This window comes from Sycon ciliatum, chromosome 2 (assembly GCF_964019385.1).
Source record: "Sycon ciliatum chromosome 2, ocSycCili1.1, whole genome shotgun sequence".
NCBI classification, from domain to species: domain Eukaryota; kingdom Metazoa; phylum Porifera; class Calcarea; order Leucosolenida; family Sycettidae; genus Sycon; species Sycon ciliatum.
The window spans coordinates 4241087-4268548 of NC_088644.1; the positions used below are offsets into that span (position 1 = coordinate 4241087).

Below are 27462 nucleotides of genomic sequence, written 5' to 3' on the forward strand. Positions count from 1 at the left end.
TTGTTTGTGCGTGATGGCCGGGATTCCCGCGATCACGATAGTTTCCATTTTTAGAAGAAGTTCGCATGCGCCCTTGGTTCATGACGTATCTTCTCATCAGACGAATTCGAATGAGTTCAAATAATTGTACATTTTTTTTCAAATCAAAAAATACAATCATTCAACAAGAACGTTTTCATTTGAGAGGTTTCGTTCAAACTGATCTCAACCAACTGCTTTAGGCCGTATCTTTTGACCAAGACGATGGAGCGTCTTCTTCGTCTTGGTGGAGGTGGTGCGCAGGCTGGAGGTGATGGTAATGTTGCCGACACAGCGGAACAAGTTTACATTTCATCTATGGCTCTGCTAAAGATGTTGAAACATGGCAGAGCTGGTGTCCCCATGGAAGTGATGGGACTGATGCTTGGCGAATTTGTAGACGACTACACGGTTCGAGTAATTGATGTGTTTGCCATGCCTCAAAGTGGAACGGGAGTGAGCGTTGAGGCTGTTGATCCCGTCTTTCAGATGGATATGATGGAGAATCTGAAGCAAGTTGGTCGACCAGAAACCGTAGTGGGATGGTATCATTCTCATCCTGGTTTCGGATGCTGGCTCTCTGGAGTGGATATAAACACACAGCAAAGCTTTGAGTCACTTCAGCAGCGGTCAGTCGCCGTTGTTGTCGACCCGATTCAGTCTGTGAAAGGGAAAGTTGTGATTGATGCCTTCCGACTCATTCAAAACAACACTCTCATGCTGAGCCAAGAGCCACGCCAGACCACGTCCAACATAGGAGACCTGAAGAAGCCATCCGTACAGGCCCTCATTCACGGCCTCGACCGCCACTACTATAGCATGCCCATCAACTACCGTAAGAACGAGCTGGAACAGAAGATGTTATTAAATTTGCACAAGAAATCATGGATGGAGGGTATGAAGTTGGCAGATCACTCCGAGCATAGCGTCCAGAATCAGAAAACTGTTGAGCAGATGCTTGAATTGGCCAAAGCTTATGTCAAGTCAGTTGAGGAGGAGGATAAGATGACTCCGGAACAACTCGCCATTAAGAACGTTGGAAAGCAGGATCCAAAGCGGCACATCGAAGAACAAGTCGACGTCTTGATGACATCAAATATCTCTCAGTGTCTTGGCGCCATGATTGATACCGTAGTCTTCTAAGGACACCGAAGATTGCTGCTGATGCACGTGCGCGCGTGGGGTGTGGTAGTAGTGTCGATGGTGGTGTGTGCATGTGTGTGTGTGTGTGTGTGTGTGAGAGACAGAGAGAGAGAGAGAGAGAGCTTTGTACATAATAAAAGCTGTGAATTTTTATACGCCGTCACCCTGGTTTTTTACTTACTCTACGGACCACTGGATCTGTATGATTTGTTTGCTCTGCTGGATGTATCTTTGGATACACAATAGCCGTGCTGTATAAAATAATTGAGTTTTCCGCGCTCTGTATTAAAAGATTATGATCTTTGAAGTGTGTGTACGATTGCATTGACGTCGGTCTTCCAACCAGGGAGTAGTACCTGAGTAGTAAAACTGTAAATGCACCCATTATTCCGGGTACATGCACAGCCGTGGGCGAAGAAATCCCACCCATGCACAGAAAACAACGCCAAGGCTCATGCGGCCTTGGCGCATGGCTGGGTGTTTGGACCGCGCAGGATGTCATTGGAAGGGGAATGCAGTGCTACTTTCGTCTGACTCGTGGGTCGGAACTCTTTGGCCACAATTGTACTCGTACTTAAAAAACTCTGCATCTCATGCCATCTCCCACCAGACCCCCCCGACCAGCATCCATCCCATTACAAGTAAGTGAATCTTCCAAGGCACCTATAGTGTTCACAAAGAGTCCTGGTTCTGAATAGAACTCACAACACAACAGTTCACATTCTAGAATCAGAAGGCCGGGCCTGGTTCTAAAAATAGAACTCACAACACGGCAGTTCACATTCTAGAATCAGAAGGCCGGGATCTCACACTAATCCATGTCACACAAAGGGATAATTCAAGAAAAGCAGCTACTTTATATCAAAGTTAGAAACAATTGTGTACACATGTACATGCAACCGCCCGTATAATATATATAGGGCTGCGGATGAATAGCTATACCAGTGAAGCCAAAACAAAACCAGGAGTTCCCATGCACAGCAAGGGAAGTAAGTAGCCACATCGACCTATGTCTCTCTCTCCTGCTGCAAAAAAAGCAGCACGCCACCAGCAACTGCGCTGATCAGCAGAAGCTGCGCGTGCAGAGCAGGTTGCCAGCTGAGCAAATGCCACATCATCATTTCGGCATATGTCCACTACGTCAGCATGACAGTCTCGTGTGTGCAAGACAAAGACAAGAGCTGCAGCGGTGGAGCAGATGAACACGATAACAACTCTATCTCGATACTTGAGAAATAGTATGTACAGGAAGAAGTGATTGAACCGGAGGTGTTTAAAAAAATCAATGCAAAGGTCTTGACGCAGCAAGCAATGACACAGAACCTAGACAAATGAAGACTACAAATCGCACAGCGGTGTAGACATACCAGAACATTAGATAGGCTATTTCGACAATACAGGACAGTGCATGTTCACCATATGACAAGAGAGAGACGTCGCTAAAATATACCCAGTGTCATACAGCCGTGGACTTGACTTGCGGCCGTGCCCACGCTACAAACTCATCCATCAACACAGGCCAGGCCCCTGCAAGCGAGCACAGATCAAAAAGACAAATTCTTCCGTGAATGGGCACTTCCTTACTTTTTCTTTGTTTTTGTTTGAAGTTCTATTTTACATCGCAAACCAAACGGGCATTGACGCCCGAAACTATGATGGCGATAGAATAAAAGATGGAAGTGCTCTCAGAGAGGTTTGGTCATTTGTATCTGAAGTCAAATATCTCATCATTAGGGCTTTTGAGGTTAGTGACTGTTCTTCACCACATATATTCGAAAGGGCACATACCCGAATCTACTGCGTGCAAAAATAAAGCATGGCTTCTCACTCATGAATGAGTGACTACACCTCCCTACATAATAATATTACAACAACAACAATGAATGGTTGTAAGGTGTTCAAAGTCGGTTCCCTGCATGGTATTCTGCACTCACCCTCCTCATCATAGTTCTGCATTTCATCGTCAATAGTGCGAGAAAAATCCAGTAGCAAGTTCCATGTGTCCTTTGGTATTGACCGCTTATAATTCGCCTGGTAGCACAAAATCAAAATGTAGAAACAAGAGAGAGAGAGAGAGAGAGAGAGAGAGAGAGAGAGAGAGAGAGAGAGAGAGAGAGAGAGAGAGAGAGAGAGAGAGAGAGAGCAGGGTAACCACAGTCATACAACTGTATTCAATTTCGTTAGCACCCGGAAACTAAAGTCCAAAGCGTCCTACACCGCTACTACTATGCCTGGACTCCTCTGCGGTCCACATGCACTGAACGAGGTGACCATGCAGTGTCGCACACCATCATGTGCTGTACTCTCTGTACAGACTGTAGGCTATGTGTCTGGCGGCTTTCCGGGGAAGTTGGCAGACGATCCTAACTTCGTCACCGGCGTGAATGGCCAGCAACTCAAGCCTGTCAGCCAGATCCGATCCCGTCTTGCCCTTGGTTCCCAGGACCATCACACGACCATCCATGTCTACTCCGACCTGTCGGATGCTCTGCTCTCCAGCTTTGTGCACTTGGTCTTCACGAGCGTTTGGAACCAGCACGGTCCACAGGTAACAGCTCCAGTCTAGTCAGGCACTCTGCTCGTGTTCGCATTGCCGACAGGTGCAGGCAGTATGCTGAGGTGGAAGCAGCACTGCGTGATCTTGAGCCCTATCACAGTCCTGTGCAGCTGAATGCTATGGTTCCAGCAGGTAACCGTGACACAAAGTATAGGTTCATTCACAACCTGGAGCTTCTAATCCCAAATGGGATGTACTCTTACGACCCAGGCAGCAATATTGGCTGCTCTTGGTGGATTTGGAAAGTACCTGTCGACCCGGCTGATTCTGATTCCATGAAAAGTCTGCAGTTGGTGGAACAGTGCGAGAAGGATGCTCCAACATATGCAACCTGCGCTATGAGGAGAGATTTCGCGAACAGGTACCAGATGGCGACGGACTGTGGCCGAACAGTCCTCAGGGCCATGTTCCGCTATGTTTCCGGGGACATGTCTCAAGCGGCTTGCCCAACGTCTAAAGCTGTCCAGCAGCGACTTGCCGTAGCGTTGGATGTGCAGGATCCTCATCTGGTATTTGATTTGCGGGAGCTGAACGAGGGTAGAAGTAGCCGATATTATCTATTTTGTTTGTCGTACGTGCTGGCCCTACATGTGCCGACGAAGTGTCAGCTGTGTACTATTCCTGCAAGCGGTTTGCTGATGTCTGCTATGCGTGCGGCGCTGATGACCCGGAGGAGGTGTCAGCTGCAGTGAAGTCAACCTGCCAATCCGTCAATCCTGTTTGTGCTCGATGCTCCGCAGCAAGGAAACACGATTCGGTGCAGGAAGCAACGTGGGACGAAGAGGAAGAACGGTGATGAAGATGATTGATGTTTGGCCATGGGGCCATGCATGCCCGCAGTAAACACGAATGAGTGAGGCTCACACTCACACTCTTATACACAGATATACACACGCGCGCGCGTGCGCACGAGCGAGCACACGTGGCATGGATTGGGATATACAGGCACGTTCGAATCGTCTGAACTGTTATATATACCGTAAAGTACCGCCAGAGCGCCCCACCCTGATTTTACAGCCTGGGAAAGGAAAATCATATGGCAGGTTTTTGTGTGGAGCTCGTGTCCGCTTGAAGGTAAATTGAGTACGGATTGACTGCACAACGTATAATATGTGTACAAGGTTTGTGTCGTATCGACTCGTATGACCTACAGGCAGGTGATCACCTCCACACTACGACCATGAAAGTACGAGATGGTGAGGCGCTCTGGCGGTACTTTACGGTACATATATATCAGGGCTGAAACGATCATTCAATAACTCCTAACGATCAACCAATATCATTAACGATCGATTTATTGGTTTTATTGATTCTTGTTGGCTCTACCCATGTACCTCGAACACCAGTTTAGGAAGAACTTCCATGATACCTTTGCTATGTTCGAAATTTGTGGCACCGCACTGTTGATATCTGAATCTTGCCATCACCATCTGGAAACTGCTCTTATCTCCAACCTCTCCAGGAAATGCACCAATAAGACAAAGTCTTCTCTTCCAATCTCTTTCAAAGCCATACATCAACTGTATTGCTCTTGAAAGTACATGATTGCACTCGTATTCACTATCGGATGAATTGCAAGGGCTAGAATGCTATCACTGATATGCATGCATGAAAAATCGTTAGCACTCATTTTGAACACTAACGATTATCGATTACACTCTTAACGATCGATATGCGAGTAATCGGTATAATTGTTTCAGCCCTAATATATATGCGCAGATTGAGTATTTCGCTCCTGCTCTTGTAGCAGTTGAGAGCACTCTTGTGTGGGGTAGTACCTTTGCTGTTTGCGTTATGCAGAGCTCACCGACTTGTCAGCTTGAGCACTCTGGCAAGGTACGTTCGGGCCTGATTTAAATCTGGCTTTGGAAAATATATTTTTCATTGCTATCAGGTTCGGCCTCATTTCCTCTGTGCTGCGCTGATGAGTCCACAAAGGACGAAACAGTCCTGTCCGCAGATTGAGTATATATACAGTGAAACCTGTCTAAGACGACCGCTCAAGGGACCTTCAAAATGTGGTCTCTGATACCAGGTGGTCGCCTTATCCAGGGTCATTTGACTGGAAATAGCATCCCTTGGTCCTGGTTTCAGTGGTCTTCTAGGACAGGTGGTCGCCTTATCCGAGTGGTCGCCTTGACAGGTTATACTGTATATAATTATTATTAGGGCTGAAACAATTATACCGATTACTCGCATATCGATCGTTAAGAGTGTAATCGATAATCGTTAGTGTTCAAAATGAGTGCTAACGATTTTTCATGCATGCATATCAGTGATAGCATTCTAGCCCTTGCAATTCATCCGATAGTGAATACGAGTGCAATCATGTACTTTCAAGAGCAATACAGTTGATGTATGGCTTTGAAAGAGATTGGAAGAGAAGACTTTGTCTTATTGGTGCATTTCCTGGAGAGGTTGGAGATAAGAGCAGTTTCCAGATGGTGATGGCAAGATTCAGATATCAACAGTGCGGTGCCACAAATTTCGAACATAGCAAAGGTATCATGGAAGTTCTTCCTAAACTGGTGTTCGAGGTACATGGGTAGAGCCAACAAGAATCAATAAAACCAATAAATCGATCGTTAATGATATTGGTTGATCGTTAGGAGTTATTGAATGATCGTTTCAGCCCTAATTATTATGTATTCATTGTGGTGTTTTTCGTTCCCTTGTGTGAAGAGGTTTTAGTCATGCCGATAACCCAGATTTGGTGCTTCGATGTACGAATTTTCTTTCGAACGTACACCATGCACGAGCTATTGTGCTATATACCGTGCTATACTACTACCTCCGACAAGCGAAACTTGGCGCGTTTTTTCGTGTTGGTACCACAACTTCACAAGGCTGTGAGGTGCGACCTACTTGTAGCTCGGGGTGCAGGAAGCCAAGCGACGAGCTGGTGAGTGGCACATGGCTCAGACTTAGTCAGAGGCACGCCAGTCTCTCGTGTACCAGCAAAACAGTGTGCGCGCCCATTCTGCGAAGGAGAATCGTCGTGCTTTCGCGTTGCAATGGAAAACCAAGGAGTTCTCTCTCTCTCTCTCTCTCTCTCTCTCTCCACTTGGTCACTCCGCCAGCACAGAGTCCATACGTCCATGCCAAACAATCCTAGCGTCTTTCAATAGCCACCAGAGCGATGCGTCTCTGGTGGCTAAGGAAAATCGCCAGGCAATTTTGGACAGTTGGCGAGAATACCCGGCAAAACAGTTGAAGTCCAGGCGCTTGTGGAGGTGTTGCACAGTTCTTACCACGTCAACCTGGATAGTGGCGGCGGAAACGACTACCCTCGACACCGTGGGTCGAGCACAGCACACAGGAGCGACATCGAGATTTTCACAGCGATTACAACAGAGGTACTTGCTGCAACTGAATCCGCTCCAGTCGCACTTTCGTCTCAAAACAGGAACAATTCCTCTCCAGACGAAACTGCGATCTCTGAATCAGAGGAGAGTGATTCAGCCGAACAAATGTCTCTAATATCCTTGTTGAGCAATATGAAAGTTGAGTTTTGGTGAGTCAATCATTAGTTTTGATTGTAAAGTGTGGGTTATTTCTAGTAATTTGAAGTAAAAACGCGCCAAGTTTCGCTTGTCGGAGGTAGTATAATACACCTCAAGATGAGCCTTTTTTTCCACCTCTCGCATAATATTATGATTCTGGAAGTTGAACTGATGCGAAACATAGAAAAAAGAAATGGTGGCCTAGTCTGTACTACACTGTGGCTGTTCTCATTGCCTTGCCTCTTGTTCATTTTTTCGTATCTTTATCATAATTATGCCTTTGGCCGAGTCTCACGCGAACCGTGAATTTTATTTATTTTTATCATAATAATGTTTAGATCATAGTCTGGCATGCTCACCCATTATGATCTCGGAAGGGCGTGTTGTATTATTATGTACGCTCATCCCATATATGCACCCACCCGCATGCATCTGGCTTATGTGTGCGCAGCTTACGTCATGCACTGGTATTTGGCACGCACGCATGATTACATATCGCGCCTGCAGCTTCCGTTTGGTTGTTTGTCGTCTTTCCACTCGCTCCTCGGTGGAGAATAATAATTAGAATAAACGCATTCCCGTAGCTATGCAGAAGACGTTACTTCAGTAACGTCTGGCGCTAGCCAGGGTCCACACAGCTTTAATTTGGTATTTGTTTGTTTGTGTGTTTGTGTCACGCCTGGCGCTATCCGTATCTGACGGCAAAAAAGCATAGGATATTATAATTTTTTCAATTCTCCTATTTTTTTTTCAGGCATATCCTGGGATTCGAACCCGCACTATCGCCCTACATGCATTCCCCCATACACTTCGCATTCATACCCATTCTTTCAAGTTGCTTCACGTTATTATCTTGCGTTTGAAAGCCCTATTTGAATATTGCGGGCAGCTGTATGTGGCCAGCTGTGTTTGATGGTACGGTACGGTACGGGAGACGGTGTCGTATTACCCTCGATCGTACCTGTCCCGTACCTATCCCCTACCGTACCGTGCCATCAAAGACGGCTGGCCACAATGCATATTCAAATAGGGCTTTCAAATGCAAGATCACAATGTGAAACAACTTGGAAGAATGGGTATGAATGCGAAGTGTATGGAGGAATGCATGTAGGGCGATAGTGCGGGTTCGAATCCCAGGATATGCCTGAAAAAAAATAGGAGAATTGAAAATTTTATAACATCCTAGGCTTTTTTTGCCGGTAGATACGGATAGCGCCAGGCGTGACACAAACAAACAAATGTATGCGAAGTGTATCGGGGGATGCATGCAGGGCGCGCGATAGTGCGGGTTCGAATCCCAGGTTATGTCTTAAAAAAAAGGATTTTTTAAAAGAATTTATAACATCTCTATGCTTTTTTTTTGTCTAGGTCATCAAGGCAAAAAAAGCATAGCGTAGGGCCCTGAGCTTCCAAGCTCTCTCGTACGTTTATTACAACTGTAACATGAAAAAATGTGGGCACAAGTTATGCGATCATCATACCAGGCCAGCATTCCTTGAAGCCTTGGAATGTAGCTTGTGCTTGGCTCGATGGCGCTTACCTTCCCCTCTTTGGAATTAGCACTAATATCCATGAACCTTCCAAGTTGGAATGCCGTTGGTTAGCGCTACCGAGCAGTGCTCAAGCTAACTTTCATGCCGCGGAATGTCTCAATACTCCTTGCCAGTTTAGTGCTAGATTGTGCACGTCTGACTGTTCAAAATCTGGTTTAGTTGGTGGACTCGATCGCATAACTTGTGCCCACATTTTCCCATGTTACAATTTTTTCCTCGGCCCACCATCTGAGTTTATTGAAATGTGGAGGTTTTCATCATTGAGAGATGTCTGCAAGTGCACAAAATAAAACTTACCTGCAAAAAATGACACCACATGTCGAGGAACTTGAACTTTCCCCGAAGGACAATATTCCAATAGGCGAGGGCCATCTCAAGATCTACAGAGCACATGGCAAGTAACATACACACAGTGTCAACACGTGTGACCTCGCACGGCTGTCATACCCCAAACGCCCAAGGTTGATGTATCAGAGAAGGAACACACATTACAGCTTCATCTGATGACAGGGTTGATAGATGCTCAACCCATCAGATTGACCTGCAATCTGCCCTCTGGCGTACACTCCGAATATGCATTTCAGTACAAACATAAGCAAAGTGGTGGAATGTGATTATTGCCACAAAGAAGGTGAAGGGGTGCCTATTAAAACATATAAGTCAAGATGAAAGGCAGCAGCTCACCCATTCCTTTCTGGTTCGGAGTCTTTCCAAAATCAAAAGTAAAATGGTAGAAACTTTTGAATGCGTCTGGTGCTGACACCTCATCTTCAAGCGTAGGCACCTTGGCTTTTAAAGCTTCGATAGAATCACATCTGAGCATAAAACAGAGAAACAGAGAGTGTGAGAAGGACAGACAGACAGACAGAGGGAGAGAGAGAGAGGGAGAGAGGGAGAGAGGGAGAGAGAGAGAGAGAGAGAGAGAGAGAGAGAGAGAGAGAGAGAGAGAGAGAGAGAGAGAGAGAGAGAGAGAGAGGAGGAGGGGAGGGAGTACTGGCAGTACCAACAGGGAGCAGAAGAGCAAAGTCATAAAAAAGGGCAATTACATTGCAACATCCAGCACCGGAGAAACCCAACTGCACTAGAAGAAAAGAAAGAAAAATGCACTACCGGACGCGAAAGGCTAATCCACGGCATAGCAAGATCAACTTACCCGAGGGTGGCCATGCCTTCAACAAATTCTGTTCGCTTGAACTCGCATTGTGTCTCAGCTTTGAATTTCCACGCCAGTACGAGCACACTGCGGCTCTCCGGGTCCATCCCAAGGTCATCTACTAGGAAACGAGAGACGCCCTCTGCCTGCATTTTATCCTCGGCAACTGAGTCTGAAATCGGAGAAGCACATGCCGGTAGGTGACAGTTAAATACTGGTAGCGGCACGTACAGGATGACGTCTTTCACAAATCATCAAGAGTCCGTAAGTAAGAGTATGCAACTACGGCTATGGTCATTATAATTATGGGTCCATGCGCAGCACACGATCTGAAAGCATGCACACAGACCCACAATGTCTCGTACCCGCACATCCGATTTTGCTTGATTCGTTCGAGTTCCTACTCGGTGTCTAAAAAACACTTTGGGCGCATGAACTCCAGTTTCGTACAAAATGTTCATTTCAAACCCAAGGGAAAGTGTGGTGTTTGATTTTCCGCAATGCTCAGATTGCAGCTGAATGATGTAATGAAGGCAGCGCGCCGCACATCTGGCCCATAGAAAAGAGATCCCAGTTGCACACTCTTGTTTACGGACTCTTTATATCAGCCCCACGTTGCCTAGTCCAAAGTGTCGGAATTCCGAGGCTTGACTGTAATCGCACAGGTAGGAATGATGGTGACATATCCTGCGCTCCTTCAAGCATGCAGCATGCAATGGCTATGGCGCTTTCACTGCGTTGTACTTGACATCATAATCTCTGCCGCCATGATCCCAGAAATATGCTACATTCTCATTTGTGTGCAGGAGTTGTCTCATCCGAAATACTGTAAAATATACAGAAAACGACACATATACTGTTGCTATTGGGTGTTGGGAATGAGTGAGAATCGTTATCACTGGTACACAAAAACTGGTCAATTTTAGGAAATCGTTATATATGCGGCTCGGTAGAATAATGGCTTTTACAGTAGATCAGTCCGCATGTGAACAGATTGCCCTGCCGTCCGGGAACAGCTTTCCTGGCTATGGTGCCAAAACCCGGGACACAGAGGGTGAGTTCTCTTGTAGTTGTTAGCTGCCAGTAATCAGTGGAAATAGTGAGAAGGTGAATAGCGATTGGTGATCAAGGAAGACCTGCCGGAGACAAACTAGTCATTCTACGTGGAGTGGCACACAGCAGAAGGCACTCATTTAAAAACACCACAATGATAAAGAAGGAATGGAACTGGTAGAGGCGATGCATTGCTTACCTCGATACGTATCGAACAGCGCATTCAGTTTTCTCTTGTCCAGTACGGGGGCTGCTGCTTTCCGCCCATACCCACCGTCTAGCGAGAACATCTGCGGGTTGGCAAAGAACGTGTCAATTGCAATGTCCACGCGATACTGACAGTCTTGCAGAAGCCGCTGCGCAAGGCTAGGTGCTAGCCGTGTAACGCTGGCAACCTGCGACACCTTCTCCCTCTCCTTCTCGCGCTCGCGGTCGCGCGACTTTTGACGATGCTAGGACACAACAGCAACAAAGGATAACAAAAAAAGCAATATACTGTCGAAACAGGAAGGCTTGAAACGCGGTGTTCTGTCAAGGACTCGATACACCGCATTTTCCGGAGTATAAGCCGCACTTTAAACACTCTTAATTCACCCAAAAACAAGTCACTGCGGCTTATACTAGGATGACAGTCACTGCGGCGTGTACTACGATGACAGTCACTGCGGCGTGTACTACGATGACAGTCACTGCGGCGTGTACTACGATGACAGTCACTGCGGCGTTTACTACGATGACAGTCACTGCGGCGAGTACTACAATGACAGTCACCGCGGCGTGTCCTACGATAACAGTCACTGCGGCGTGTCCTACAATGACAGTCACTACGGCGTGTCCTACGATAACAGTCACTGCGGCGTGTACTACAATGGCAGTCACTGCGGCGTGTCCTACGATGACAGTCACTGCGGCGTGTACTACAATGACAGTCACCGCGGCGTGTCCTACGATAACAGTCACTGCGGCGTGTCCTACAATGATGACAGTCACTGCGGCGTGTACTACGATGACAGTCACTGCGGCGTGTACTACGATGACAGTCACTGCGGCGTGTACTACGATGACAGTCACTGCGGCGTGTACTACGATGACAGTCACTACGGCGTGTACTACGATGACAGTCACTGCGGCGTGTCCTACAATGACAGTCACTGCGGCGTGTCCTACGATAACAGTCACTGCGGCGTGTCCTACAATGACAGTCACTGCGGCGTGTACTACGATGACAGTCACTACGGCGTGTACTACAATGACAGTCACTGCGGCGTTTACTACGATGACGGTCACTGCGGCGTTTACTACGATGACAGTCACTGCGGCGTGTACTACAATGACAGTCACTGCAGCGTTTACTACGATGACAGTCACTGCGGCGTGTACTACGATGACAGTCACTGCGGCGTGTACTACGATGACAGTCACTGCGACGTGTACTACAATGACAGTCACTGCGGCGTGTACTACGATGACAGTCACTGCAGCGTGTCCTACGATGACAGTCACTGCGGCGTGTACTACGATGACAGTCACTGCGGCGTGTCCTACGATGACAGTCACTACGGCGTGTACTACGATGACAGTCACTGCGACGTGTCCTACGACGACAGTCACTGCGGCGTGTACTACAATGACAGTCACTGCGGCGTGTACTACGATGACAGTCACTGCGGCGTGTACTACGATGACAGTCACTGCGAGGTGTACTACGATGACAGTCACTGCGGCGTGTACTACGATGACAGTCACTGCAGCGTGTACTACGATGACAGTCACTGCAGCTACACTAAGATGGTCAAACGAACGGCCATGTACAGGGTACGTGTCCATATTTCGTGACAAAAAAATTCTGGGCACGGCTTGTACTCCGGAAATATGGTCTGCCCAATATTTCCCACCTACAGTGTTCAGCAAGCACCATTTGTGCAGCCGCACCAAGAGGAATATCTTCAATGCGTGTGTTGTTTCTATCCTGCTGTACGGAGCTGAGTGTTGTGTACCCCTCCAAGCCGACATTCGTAGGCTCTCCACTTTCTTCATGCAAAGTTTTGCGTGCCATTTTTTGGCATTTCAAGGATAGATGCCTGGCAAGAACGGATCAGCAACAGGCACGTGTGCCGGTGCCCTTCAAGGGGGGGGGGGGGTCCGGGGGCGTCCCCCGGGGAAAATTTTCAAAAAATGAAGCCAAATCCTGCATTTTGAGCGAAAAAAAGGGGGGGGGTGGTTCCGGGCACCCAGGAACCCATACGGGGCACGCGCCTGAGCAATGATCAGCTGCTGGAAATGCGGGGAGAAAGGCGCTCACGTACTGTCCTGATTCGCCAACAACGGCTTGAGTGGCTATACCATGTTGCTCGTATGCCATCGGAGCACATCCCGAAGGTGCTCTCCACACCAAGCACCTCACCAATGCAGTCCCTCCACAGTGCAGCACCTGTCACTGCAACGTTTTCCACCCCTCTCCCCTGACGGGCAATGCATATCAAGGTCAAGGTGTGTGTGTGTCCCTTCCATTGATTGCTCTTTCTACAGATCCATTTCGCCACGTGTTGCTTTGTAGTTCCGGAGTTCAGTTGATCATGTCGAGGTTTCGTTTCACATTTCACTCCAAGAATAGGATGTCGTAGTGTCGTCGGACGGGAGAGCAATCAGTCGTAGGGTAAATAGGAACGTTCCCACGCCAGTTGAAGCACCAGCCGATCCAACATCAGCTGAGAGGGCAACCGATGCGTGAGATATGGGAGTTGGTATTCAACAATTACATCCTTCATGTCCTACACACTACAACAGCAGAGAAAGTAACGTGGGCACCACATCTTCAGACTTCATTTCGCGATCTGATTCTTTGTGACGATAATTCAAGCTAACATCAAAAATACCTGGTTGGTGACGCACATGCTCCTGCACACTGGGAGTCATGATGCTACTTGTCCTCTGCCAGTATGGTGAACATCTTAGTGATGAAATGCCACAAGGTCTAGTGGAGTACACATGTATTCTCACATTCAAAGCAATTCGTGTGAATGAAGAAGAGTCTAACTGGTTGTAATTCCAGAGTTCCTTTCATCATGTCGAGGTTTCATTCGACATTTCACTCCAAGGATATGGGTGTGGTAGTGTCGTCAGGCGGGAGAGCAATCAGTTGTAGGGTAAATAGAAACGTTCCCACGCCAGTTGAAGCACCAGCTGATCCAACATTAGCACCAGTGCCACCAGTGGCAGTCCCAAAATTGCACCGTGATCTTGGGACTTGCAGGAACTGTTAAACACTTTGGCGGTGTGGTTGCTGAGAGGGCAACCGATGTGTGAGATATGGGAGTTGGTATTCAACAATTACATCCTTCATGTCCTTCCTACACACCACAACAGCGGAGAAAGTAACGTGGACACCACCTGGTTGGGGACGCACATGCTCCTGCACACTGGGAGTCATGATGCTACTTGTCCTCTGCCAGTATGGTGAACATCTTACTGATGAAATGCTACAAGGTCTAGTGGAGTATATTCTCACATTCAAAGTGAATGAAGAAAAGTCCAGCTTGGTCTACACACTCTTGTACCATTGTGCGTTGCGAAGGCTCCACAATGGGCTCCACTTCACTGGGCAGCACAGCATACCGGTAACAGGATCAACGTTGTCAAGGTGATGCGATCACACGGCAGTGACGGCTTGCCTTAACGCATCGACACGCGAGGCACAAAGTCAATAAGCCCCAATGCACTGGGCAGCACAGCGTAAGTTACTACTAGTATCCACGTTGTCCTCTGCCAGTATGGTGACCATCTAAGCGATGACAGGTCTAGTGGGGTAAAATTGTATTCTCACATTCAAACGAATTGATGTGCATGAAGAAAAGTCCAGCTAGGACAACACGTTCTTGCACCATTGTGCGTTGCGAAGGCACAATGGGCTCCACTTCACTGGGCACCACAGCATAACAGTATCAACGTTGTCAAGCTGATAAAGGCTGGTCACACAGTATCAGACCAAGCAATGGAGTCATGATGAATGTGTGCAGCTTCTCATGCAGTATGAAGCTGACAAGGAAAACAAGAAGTAGCTGTTCCTCGAGTGCTGTAATATCCAAGCTCAAAGATAGCAGTGGTGGGAATTGCGGATTGGTTGGTGGAGTGCTAGAACGACTCGTTGTTTACAGTGGAGCGGACAAGCGAGTGCGGAGAGGAAGGTCGCAATGGCGGAATTGAAATTTCAATCTTTCGTCGTCATGAGTGCATTGGTCAAGCGTTGTGGAAGTCTGTCGGATTTGTGAGGCCCTGCCCTGCCGCTTACATCTTCAACGTGGAAGAACTGCCAGTGGAGTCCTGGTGGGATTTCGGATGCCCACACTCCTTTAGCTTGGCGAATTCTTGCGTGGACAGTGTTTTTTGTGACGTGAAATTTTGCAGTTTTTTCTTTCCTGTTCTTTTCAGGTGTTGTCACTGCCACTGTCAGGTTGTTGTTACAGTACAGCAGTCGTCCGTTCTACTCCATTGTCTCATCTGTTTTGCCAGTTCTGCTAGCTGATTCTCTTTATCACATACCTAACTTTTTCATGCGCATTAGTGACTTTTTGGCATATCTCTGTTCTCAACGGTCTTTCAAACACCAGACTTGCCCCAGAACTATTCCTTTCAGTGCCACTACAAATAAATGTCTGTGTACCCACAGATAGCATGATCCTCTGGAGACTGGGTTGTGCTAACTAGTGTATGCCTGATTCTCTACACCATTGAGTCGAAACATTAGGAAAGTTGAACGAACATTCAAGGAAGTGATTTATTAGCTACTAGTACATTACCATGTCGGAGACGAATGAAGTGTGGATCCCTTGGTTCACTGGGCTCGCTGGCTTGAACGAGTCAAAGTCAAAGTTCTCCAATTCAGCTAACCGTTGGCAAATCGCAAGTAACTTTTCGTAATGCGTTAGAGAGAAGTACCACAGTAGTTATTGCCAGCTAATACTGCTATTCGAGAAATTTCTGTTTGGGAAAAAGTCACTTCGTAGAACCTTCACAATGACTATGTTACAGCGGCAGCTGATTGTATTATTGAACACTTCTTTCTTCTCAAGTTTGCTGCCCCTTAACTATGAAAGGAGATGGCAGGGTGTGTTTGTCAGTATTGGATAATTGGTTGCAGTGTATTTGAAAAATTGAGAAACACACTGCCCTACAAACTCACAACAGATATCAGATCATCTCTTTATTTGCATCTTTTTGGGAAAGGAATTATTTTGATTTATTGGGGGATTTTTGCGCGCACAAGAACACTGCGAAGGCGAGGACGCGTAGTGCTCCTGACCAGGGAGTCGTATTTTACGACTCCCTGCTCCTGACTACAACCAAGAGTACATAACCCCCCAGAGTGTGCAACGCCGATCCAGCTCTGTGTACGAGTCTTGGTCGAGCGGAATCGGATCTTCTGATGTCATGCGTACACTTCACACCAGCGCAAGGCCGGTCTCGAGGCAGGGCACCATTGTTTTTGATCCAAGAGTACCCGCGACTCCCCGGGTTCCCCTCAGATGTGTACGGTATTATGACGCAAAGATCCGATTCCGCTCGACCAAGACCCTATGCAGAGCTGGATCAGGCGTTGCACACTCTGGGGGGTTATGTACTCTTGCTACAACCATAAACCGGTTGGCAGAGTCCCGGTCTTGCGACCATTTGAACCGTATTGGGAAAACCCAGGTTCGGACCCTCGTTAAGCGGGATTCACAGAAGCTTTTTTGCGATGCGACACGCGATGCGACAGGCGCGAAACCGGGAAAACCCCAAATCGCAGCCATGTCGCACCCCACGCAACTGACGCAACTGGGCCATCGCATGTCATCGCAGAAGTTGAGCTTGGCTCAACTTTTGCGATGCGATGCGATGCGACAAGCGATTTGGTGTACGATTTTGACCTTTTCTACAGCAAAGTTGTACAAAGGTGCAAGAGTTGCCTTTAAATTTTTACAAGTTGTGTCAAACCGCGCGAATATCATGGTGACGTACCCAAATCAGCAAAACTTTGTCGCATCGCTGACTTCTTCTGTGAATGGTATTTCGCGAGTTCGCATCGCACGCATCCATCGCAGATCGCGTCGCATCGCGTGTCGCATCGCAAAAAAGCTTCTGTGAATCCCGCTTTAAGGCCGATTCACAATACAACTTTCTGCGACGCGACATGCGACTTGCGACACATGCGACGAGCTGCGACAGCGACACACGGTTCACAATATTCTTCATGATTGCGACATCCTCATGCACAAGTAGTACTATGCACGTGCACTGCACGTGCACCCAGGGTCGAAACCGTACTCCATTTGTGTATATCGCGTGTCGCATGTCGCAAAAGTTGAACTTTCTTCAACTTCTGCGACAGGTGCATTGCGACAGCTTGCGACAGCTCGCGACAGGCAGTTTCTTGTCGCAACTGTCGCAAATCGCGTGTCGCGTCGCAGAAAGTTGTATTGTGAATCGGCCTTTACTCTAAAGGCCGATTCACAATACAACTTTCTGCGACGCGACATGCGACTTGCGACGCATGCGACGAGCTGCGACAGCGACACACGGTTCACAATATTCTTCATGTTTGCGACATCCTCATGCACAAGTAGTACTATGCACGTGCACTTCACGTACACTGCACGTGCACCCAGGGTCGAAACTGTACTCCATTTGTGTATGTCGCGTGTCGCATGTCGCAAAAGTTGAACTTTCTTCAACTTCTGCGACAGGTGCATTGCGACAGCTTGCGGCAGCTTGCGACAGCTCGCGACAGGCAGTTTCTTGTCGCAACTGTCGCAAATCGCGTGTCGCGTCGCAGAAAGTTGTATTGTGAATCGGCCTTAAGGTTGGTAGGATTTTTATAATTTTCGTTTTTTTTGTGTTGTAGAAGTCGTCGTGTTGCCGCCGTAGTACATGTATTGTTCACGTTGCTGCCGCTGCAGGGATCACGTCTGGAAGGATTTGTGATGTTATTTTCTTGTCTTCCTCTGTAATTAAATTATTTGTGATTTATATTTCTTTTGTTCTTTTGTTCTTTTTCTTTTTTCTTGTCTTTTTTCAACTTCTGCCCATGGCGTCCTTCTCTCAGCTCGTCAGCTGTAACAGTCATAGTCATCACCATGACGACTGTTGTGAGAAGGTGCTCGCTGCCGACGAGGTTGGTGATGTCCCGACGAGGCCATGGCATGGGTAGGCCTTCACCACGTCGGAACACCCCGTCTGCACGTTGGTGTTGTGGTCTGGGTGTTGATGGACGCCGATGTTGTTGTAATAGTTGTTGTCGTTGTAATTGTCGTTGATTGTTGTTGTTGTTGTTGTTGTTGTTGTTGTTGTTGTTGTTGTTGTTGTTGTTGTTGTTGTTGTTGTTGTTGTTCTCCTTAGTGTTGCTCTCGTTGTTGCTGTTGGTCTTGGTAATACTAATAGTCTTGTTCATGGACCTCATGAATTCCACAAATAAAACAGAGTTATATTTCTTGAATGAGCTTCAGGGTTACTTTTCCTTCAATTATGAATGATTTGTGGAATGTTGCAATTGGTAACATGGAAACATAAGTTCAGTGCAGCTTCCAGTATGTTGTTCAGGTGAGGTACACCGGTTTTTGGGATCAAATGTCGGAAGTCAGCATTGCTTACCTCGGCTGTTGCGCTGGACCGTCTTGGGTTCACTCGTAGTTAATTAATTGTGCGTCCCCCCAGGGGGTTTGGGCTCTCCGGTATTAATCCTTTGTTGAACGAGAAATTGTTTACTAATTAATTATTGATGAAGGGGTTAGTGTTGTATCACGTTCTTCGTGGCGTGGGCTGAGTCTTCTGTCAGGTGGACGGAGCTATAAAACACACAGACAGGACGGCGGTTATTGGTGTATCGAAGGAGAAGAGAAGTCTCACTGGCGGCTCTCTGAGAGAGACACACGTGTTGACTTTGGACTTACCGGGAGATCTCTCCAGGTTGTCCGAGGAGCTGGTAAGATGGTCGTCGACGTCGAAGGTGAACGTAGGCTGAGGAAGATATGTGGAGTGTAGTCGGACACGACGTGATGGCTTCTTGTTGTCTTCGCGAGTTGTGTTCTGGAGACGTCGATCTTGCGTGGTGTCGTAGGTCGTGCGCGGGGATCGCGCGTAGATCTGCGTGCGGTGATGCTGGCGCGCGTGGTGCTCCGGGCCGTTTGTCGTCGACGTCCTCGTCGTACGATCGTTCCGACAATGGTGAGTCGTAGATCTACTTGCGGACTTGCTTCTTTCGCATTGTGCGTTGCATCTCCGCCGTTGGGGTCAGTACGAGGTGATTCGTAATTTTTTAACATTGCGTCATTTCTTAACAAATCGGTAAAATATCTCATTGCCAGCGCCTGCAAAAAGTCACGTCAAATTTCTTTTTGCCATTGCCATTGTCAATGTTCTGTCAAGTTCGCCTCCAAAATTGAGACTGATATTCCTTCAGGAAGTGACATTGCAAGAGCTTTCAGTCTGCATGTGCGCGATGTTTACGGTAAAATAGAGTATAAGAGAGTCATAGCCGCTGGTTTCAACCTCCAGTGACAATATAATTTAGCTGAAAAGGAAGCATATGATAGATACATACTGGAAACGACGCCTGGGAAGGAGGAATGGGGTGTGTTGGCCCTGGTAATGGCCAAACATTGGCAATTACTGAATTTACTAACAGATGTTGATCACAATTGCATATATAACCAGGGTGATACACCTACTGCTATGCAAGCTTGAATGGCTTGTATTTGGATCAACATGATCTTGATCCAGTCTTGCTGGACCATCCTGGATACGTAGGGTCTCTTTCTATTGAAAACTGACTTGAAATTGTGCTGCTAAGGCCTATTTTACCATGATGTTAAGAAATGACCACAACAAATAATATGCGGAAAAATTGCCATTTTTCAACTGCCCCCTGCTTCCCAACACCAAGGATTATGTGCATGAACAACCCACCATTGCAATCTAAGGACATCAGTATTACATTTTTGGAGGAAGAAATGGAAAGATTCGCACCTCGAACCCTACGGAAGGCTTTTTTACTTTCGTGTTAAAGGGGAAGTATACCCTAAAATCAAATTTTCACCAGTTGTAGTCTTCTGGGTGCTGAGTCGAATGGTCTTGGTCCGAGGAAGCTGCGACGCTCCCTTCCTACTTGAATCCCAATCGAACTCGCGCACTTCCACCGAAACTGGGTGACTGCGCCCTACTAGATGGGGATTTGTATGCAAAATGTCACTAAAAGCGCCATTTCGTTCTTATAAAAGCACGGATGACCGCGATTGGCCCATATGTTGTAGTCTTTTGGACGCTGAGTCGACTGGTTTTGGTCCGAAAAGGCTGCGATGCAGCGTTCCTCCTTTATTCCCAATCGAACATGGTTGAACAAGCGGTCACGTGCTCCTGGGTGCCCAAATCACCTGGTCACCGCGCCAGCAGGTGACAACTTTCACACCAAGGTTCAACTCGAGTTCAACTCGAGTGACAGGACTGCACCCAAAAAAGGTCAAACAGGCTAGTAAGTTGTACCCTGCAGGCACGGTGACCAGCTGACTGGTGTACGCAGGAGCACGTGACCGCTTGTTCAACCATGTTCGATTGGGAATAAAGGAGGAACGCTGCATCGCAGCCTTTTCGGACCAAAACCAGTCGACTCAGCGTCCAAAAGACTACAACATATGGGCCAATCGCGGTCATCCGTGCTTTTATAAGAACGAAATGGCGCTTTTAGTGACATTTTGCATACAAATCCCCATCTAGTAGGGCGCAGTCACCCAGTTTCGGTGGAAGTGCGCGAGTTCGATTGGGATTCAAGTAGGAAGGGAGCGTCGCAGCTTCCTCGGACCAAGACCATTCGACTCAGCACCCAGAAGACTACAACTGGTGAAAATTTGATTTTAGGGTATACTTCCCCTTTAAATAATGACGAATCACCTCGTATTTGACCCGGGCGTTGTCCATACCGCTTGTTCTGGATATGTTGTGCGGTCTCCGTTGATCTGGGTTTGTGGTGGTCAGGTCCGAGTACGAATCTACCACGTGAACCGTGTGTGGTGGATTAATTATTTTATTTTGGTGGAGATCGAAAATGATCTCCGATCCGAGGAAAACGGCTCGATCCGGCCGGCGGTCGAGTGTGCCTGTTGTGTATAGCGAGAGCTGCAGAGTGCAGTAAATATTGGCGCCCCTATTGTAACTGTCTACAAGGTGAATGGATGCTGTAATCTGTTCGCGTGGTACTGCCTGCTGAGCGCTGTGTTGTTCGGAAACAAGAGTCGAAGAGAAGGTTGTAGATGGATCAGAGCTGGTAACTAACTGTTGCTTGTGAGTGGTTGCAGTCGTCTATAGTGCTGATACTGATACTTATACATGGAGGAATCTTCGGTTGTTGGTTCAATTATTAATTTTGATCAGTAGTGTCCTTATGGAGGGGGAAATGTGGGTGGTGAGCTGTCCTAGTGGTAGATTTACCCCTATTGTCTGTGGCCGTGGGAAGCCCTCCGAACCTGGGTTTTCCCAATACGGTTCAAATGGTCGCAAGACCGGGACTCTGCCAACCGGTTTATGGTTGTAGTCAGGAGCACTACGCGTCCTCGCCTTGTAAGGCTGTGTTTACATGAAGCGTTTCAACCCGGGTTGAGTTCGACCCGGGTCAGATTTCAACCCGCCATGTGCACAAAGTGAATGGCGCGTTTACATGACGCATTGCGCTTGACCCGGGTTGATTTCAACCCTCCCCCCAAGGGGAGGGTTGAAATCAGGGAGTCGTAAAAGCCCGGGAGAGGACACGGGATGCGCGCACGCGGACGATGTTTGCCTCGGCCAGAAAGTGAAGCACGCTAGGCCGGCGCGGCCGGATCTGCTCGATCCACGGCGCTGTGCTCGTCTTCAGGGCAGGGAGTCCTAAAATACCAATATTTTACAACTCGTTGTTGACACCATTATCCGAAACTGGTGGCGAAGGAAGCATAAACATGATTGTGTGTCTGTCTGTCAGACTCAGTACACATGGTAGATCTACAGCTACAGGGGATGGGGAGTTGAGTGTGTGTGTGTGTGGGGGGGGGGGGAGGCGTGTGTATGTGCACATGTGCTTGTACTTTTGTGTGTGTTTGTGTGTGTGTGTGTGCGCGCGCGCGCGTGCGTGCGTGCGTGTGTGCGCATTTTTGTGCACAATTCCGTTATGAAGTACTGATAGGTTTACCTTTTGTACACTCGCCAAGACTTCGGTTAGATTCACTGAGAACCTTTCTGGCCAACCTGGAGGCTGAGCCTTCCGCTTCCTAAACGGCTAAAGTCAGTATACGAGTAGAAAAGTGTTGAAATTATCAAGATTTATAAATAACGACCTGCAACCATGTACAATGTAGATAGATAGGGAACACACATTGATTGTTTTTAAAAGAATCCAGGCAATATCATGAATCATGGAACGAGTGCGTAATAATGCTCTATGTTGCGTTTTGACGATGCTGAAGTAAGGGAGCCGTTGCGATTCACTCACAACACACGCACAGAATTACACTCGACTGCAATTTCAGTGCAATTTCTGACACAAATTCATAAATCCACGAGTACGAGGAAGCTCAGCGGATCTCAACACGAACGTTCGCCCATCATCTGCAATGGAATATGGGCTGTATGATACGACCAGCGGCTAACACGGGAAGTGGCGTCATTTTCCACAAATCTCGTTTCATTCACAACCATTTGACTGCAATTCAGTGCAATTTCTGCCACAAATTCAACTCCACGAGTACGAGGAAGCTCAGCGGATCTCAACACGAACGTTCGCCCATCATCTGCAATGGAATATGGGCTGTATGATACGACCAGCGGCTAACACGGGAAGTGGCGTCATTTTCCACAAATCTCGTTTCATTCACAACCATTTGACTGCAATTCAGTGCAATTTCTGCCACAAATTCAACTCCACGAGTACGAGGAAGCTCAGCGGATCTCAACACGAACGTTCGCCCATCATCTGCAATGGAATATGGGCTGTATGATACGACCAGCGGCTAACACGGGAAGTGGCGTCATTTTCCACAAATCTCGTTTCATTCACAACCATTTGACTGCAATTCAGTGCAATTTCTGCCACAAATTCAACTCCACGAGTACGAGGAAGCTCAGCGGATCTCAACACGAACGTTCGCCCATCACCTGCAATGGAATGTGGGCTGTATGATACGACCAGCGGCTAACACGGGAAGTGGCGTCATTTTCCACAAATCTCATTTCGTTCATCCCAACTCAAATAAAAGTGAAGTACAATTAGGGATTTATCTTGCATTTCCATCGCCTCAGAATAAATTAACTTCGATAAACTGAGAGAGAATGAGTGAGGCAGTTGGAAGAACTGAGGATGAAAATAGAGATCAGAAGACTCGACGGAGCAATCGTTTCCGTGCTCTAAGAGAAATCGGAGATGTCCCAATTAGTATTTCAAGAAGACATCACAATTTTCGAAAATAATAATTTCCTTGCCTCGCAACACCGTTCCCTGGCAGCGTTCCCCGGCAGCGCGAGGCAGAGATGTTTTCTGGGAATGTGTGCCGTGTCCTCTCCCGGGCTTTTACGACTCCCTGGTTGAAATCAACCCGGGTCAACAAAATCGTACAAACGTACTTCTGTGCGTATCTCGCGCCAGGTTTGAACGGCACTGCAGATGCAAATTTCGCGCGAACGGATTCACGTGACCATACAGGACTGTAGAAGTGGACTTTTGGCGGCATATCAGTATTTGACCCGGGTCAACTGTCTTCATGTAATTACGTAAACGCTCACCTCTTTTGTTTGTCGTACAGACTTTCAACCCGGGCTGAACTCGACCCGGGTTGAAATTTCTCATGTAAACGCAGCCTAACATGCATGCTGTCAAAATCGAAAAACAGATTGGAAAGGCTTTCTGTCTAAAGCCTTTCCATACTGGTGCTCGATGTTTTCAGTTTGGGGACACCAAAATTAGTGTACCGCTAAAGACACGTGGTCGACACGTTGTTGACACTTTGTTGACACTTTGTTGACACGTGACCCAATTACCGGCCTACCAAGTGCCTTTGGCGACCGCTAACAGCAACTGTGGAACAGTGCAGTGCCCTTTTTTGGAGCAACGTACGAGTAGTGCCCATGGATTATGACCCCGCGACCCCAATCTACGTGGCGGTCCGCAATTCGCTACTTCATACTGACTGGCGTCCGGCATCGTCCCGAATTTGGCCACAATCTGCTCTCGGGACCCCTGACCTGCTCCATCTCCGCCATCGTCAATGTACTGCGCATCCACCCAGGCCAGGACTGCACTTACTTACGGGAAGGAGTATTTGCAAGATGGAACCTGGGAACTGGAAGACGACGAAGAGGAAGCGTGGGAATCCGGCGGCAATGGCTGGGATGTAAGTCCAACATTGCTGGTGCCAGAGTAGCCACTGCTTGCTTATAAGGGAATCATGTGTGTTGCCTTTTTGCCTTTTCCGTCGTCCTCCTCCGACTGTACTCCCGATCCCAGGACTGAACTTACGGGAAGGAGTGCTTCCAAGATGGGAGACGAAGAAGAAGAAGCCGCTGAATCCGGCGGCAATGGCTGGGATGTAAGTCCAACATTGCTGGTGCTAGAGTTACCACTGCTTGTTTATAAGGGATTCATATGTGTTGCCCTTTTTTGCCTTCTCCCAAGTTCTCCTCCGACTGTACTGGTGAACGCTGTCACATATGTTGCCCTTTCCAGGCAGTAGAAGGGAGGGGGGGGGGGGGCAGCACATCCTGGCATCCAGGAATGCTAGGCCCTAGGAACTAGGCAATCTGACCTTTCCTCTTACCCCAATAATGGTATGGATGGGGAGTTCTTGAACATCCTCAGTCTTGTTAGAGTGAACTGTGCAACTCGGCAATCGGTGATAGCAGAGGACCAATGCCGATGGCGATGCTCCTTCCTTTTTCTCTGTCACAGGCTGCGTTCTCGAGAGGAAGCGTTATTTCTGCATTCCAAGAAGGACGGCACAATGGTGAGTGGAACTTCGTTGGTGTGCAGCCTTGCTAGTTGAATTGTAAATCAACCATTCTTCCTGTCTCTGACTTCTTCAATGTCCTCCTCAGTGTCGGACTGTCCGCGTCGCATTGAACTGGTCCGATGAGGCTGCTATTGCACACACAGTGAGGGAACTTCCATACGGGAACTCGGAAGTACTGCTACAGTACAGGTAAGGTGGCCATTGCTTATGTGCGTGCGCCGTTGTCAAACTTCTAAGCCAGCTGTACTCCAACCTACATGGAGTCTGAAAGTAGTCAGCTGGCGAACTACAATTGAAGTTTAGACGTTATATGCCGCGGCTTGGTCAGCTTTTTCAGTTTCACAATGCATTGCACTCAGCACCGCTTCTCGGAGTATCTTGTCAGGATAGCTTTGGAACGCATCCTCCCCAGTGGGGGAACGGCAAATGTGCTGTTCATTTTTTAGGCTTGCTTTTATGGTACGTACAAATCCCCATTGAAAAGACATAGTGGAGACCAGAAACTGCAAATAGATGTTGGGAACCGCGAAGACCACCCTTCCTTGTCAAGTTCCCTGAGGGTGTGGAGGGGGGGGGGGGGAGCGGAGGAGGGACATTCCTGCACTGCTTAAAGCAGGATTCACAGGAGCATTTTCAGAAATTGCTTGTACATTTGTACCAGTTGTAACCGACAAACGCATTCTCATTGAGGTTTGACTTGAGGCACGTCAGCAAGGCGCTGTTGCATCGCTGACGTCTTGTCCTGATTCTGTGAATGGTATTTTGTGCGAGTTTCCATCGCACGCAGAATCGCAGGTCGTGTCGCATTGCGCAGCACACTGCCAAATTGCTTCTGTGAATCCCACGTGAATGGGAATTCCAATGGGAATGTAATCCATTGCCAACAGGTGTATTCCCGAGCTGCGCATCATACTGCAAAATTGCTCCTGTGCATGCAAATGGATTTCATTGCTCTTCTGTAGTTTGGGAAATTCTCGATTATGATAATTCTGCGTGTGTGTGTACACCAGCCCTGAACATACATGTAGGTGACCCATTTGTGGTGTCTCATAGCCTACCTCACGACCTTATGCTTGCTTTCTGTATCACTTGTATCTTGCAGGTATATCACCCCGTGACGACCACATCGAAGTCTGAAATTGAAGTGTGTATTTTTCCATTGCTTTTATTGTGCTTCTACTGTGCATGTGTGTAACCTGTGGGGTATGCATGTGATGACAATGTATGCCGATGACACGGTCAGATTTTGTCCATGCGTGTAACGTACACCTGCATGCTATCGTTGAAAAGGATCTGCCACTTACGATCTTCGGACGAGTATCAGGTCAGCTTGGTTTTGTGTGGGCTGTACCAGATGCTGTTCACTTCTCTATCTGTTGGATATGTGACTTTCTGCAAGTTTCTGGTGTATGGTGGCCACTTCTTTGCTCGTCTTTGTATGACATTACAATAATTCTGTATTCACTGCTTCCATGGTGTGGTCTGCAAACTGCAATCCTTAGGCAAATATCATCACGGTTTGCAATGTTGTGCTTTGGCTGCTAGCTTACCTACACATTGTAGTTGAATTATTTTTGTTTCACAACTGACTTCCTGAAGTATGGTGGCCACTGCTTTGCATGGCATTATACAATGTTCATCAAGAATTTCCTGTTTGGGTCGTGTGTGTGTGTATGTATGTGTGTGCGTGCCCATGTGTGTGTGTGCCATGTGCATGTGCGTGTTTGTCACAAGGTGTCTGTGTGCGGGGTAGCAAGGTGGGGAGGGCTGGAATGTATCAGTGTGCTACTGCAGTTGCATGGCTACATACAGTGCATCGCGCGCGTGCTCACCATGTTTATCTTCGGAGCTGGGCTAGGGTGGGGGAGGGAACAGAAAAAGAACTGAAATTACCCATATAAAAACCGCTCTGTGAGCGGTTCTGAAAAACCTCTACTGGTGCAGCCCCGTCGTAAAAGTAAGAAATTAGAACTGGCGCATTGTCCTCCCAAATGTGAACTGATCCACCTAAATCGCGATTGACGGGACCCGAACGCACCAGTAGCACGAGGTCGGGAGGGCACAGGATCACAGCCGGCGTCGGCGCTGATCAAGTTACCATACAAGATCTACCCCGAAGCCCACCTTTGCCGCTTTGGCTTTGGCTATGGACCAGCGTCCCCAGCTGCTAGACTGTGAGCCAAGTGCATGAATTCATGATTTTCGTTCCCACTTTGGGTGTACCGCGATTTTGTTCTTTTAGCATGTGGAGAGACCTAATAGAAGATCATTTTTGATTGTTGTCAGTTTGGGAAGCTTGCAGGGAAGTCAAAATAAGCAATTATCTTAACATACCCCGTTTCCATAGCAACTACATAGCAACTGATATAGCAACATGCTATTTTGAAGGTGTTTCTTACTTTTTTCAGCAGGCAACGGCACTGGACGAAGAAATGTATATCAAGCGTCATTGCAGCTGGGTTAAAATAACTATACGAGGCCAAGA

General features: G+C 47.6%; 3 protein-coding genes across 3 annotated transcripts; 2 read left to right on the forward strand and 1 right to left on the reverse strand.

Annotated features, from left to right (window-relative positions):
* The first annotated feature begins 131 nt into the window (after positions 1-131).
* Positions 132-1468, forward strand: LOC135808328 (26S proteasome non-ATPase regulatory subunit 14-like). The gene has a single exon (XM_065321500.1). It carries the CDS (start codon positions 244-246, stop codon positions 1159-1161), a length of 918 nt encoding a protein of 305 aa, XP_065177572.1. The 5' UTR covers positions 132-243; the 3' UTR covers positions 1162-1468.
* A 527-nt stretch (positions 1469-1995) lies between these two features.
* LOC135808329 (DCN1-like protein 1) lies at positions 1996-16193 on the reverse strand. Its single transcript, XM_065321501.1, has 7 exons — positions 15777-16193; positions 11180-11432; positions 9928-10099; positions 9459-9589; positions 9072-9154; positions 3096-3192; positions 1996-2688 (listed from the first exon to the last, which is right to left on the reverse strand). The coding sequence occupies exons 1-7, from the start codon at positions 15777-15779 to the stop codon at positions 2618-2620; spliced, it is 810 nt and encodes a 269-aa protein (XP_065177573.1). The 5' UTR covers positions 15780-16193; the 3' UTR covers positions 1996-2617.
* Positions 16194-23876: 7683 nt separating this feature from the next.
* Positions 23877-26616, forward strand: LOC135808330 (uncharacterized). Its single transcript, XM_065321503.1, has 5 exons — positions 23877-24362; positions 24476-24557; positions 24917-24971; positions 25063-25166; positions 26080-26616. The coding sequence occupies exons 1-4, from the start codon at positions 24097-24099 to the stop codon at positions 25098-25100; spliced, it is 441 nt and encodes a 146-aa protein (XP_065177575.1). The 5' UTR covers positions 23877-24096; the 3' UTR covers positions 25101-25166; positions 26080-26616.
* Positions 26617-27462: the final 846 nt, after the last annotated feature.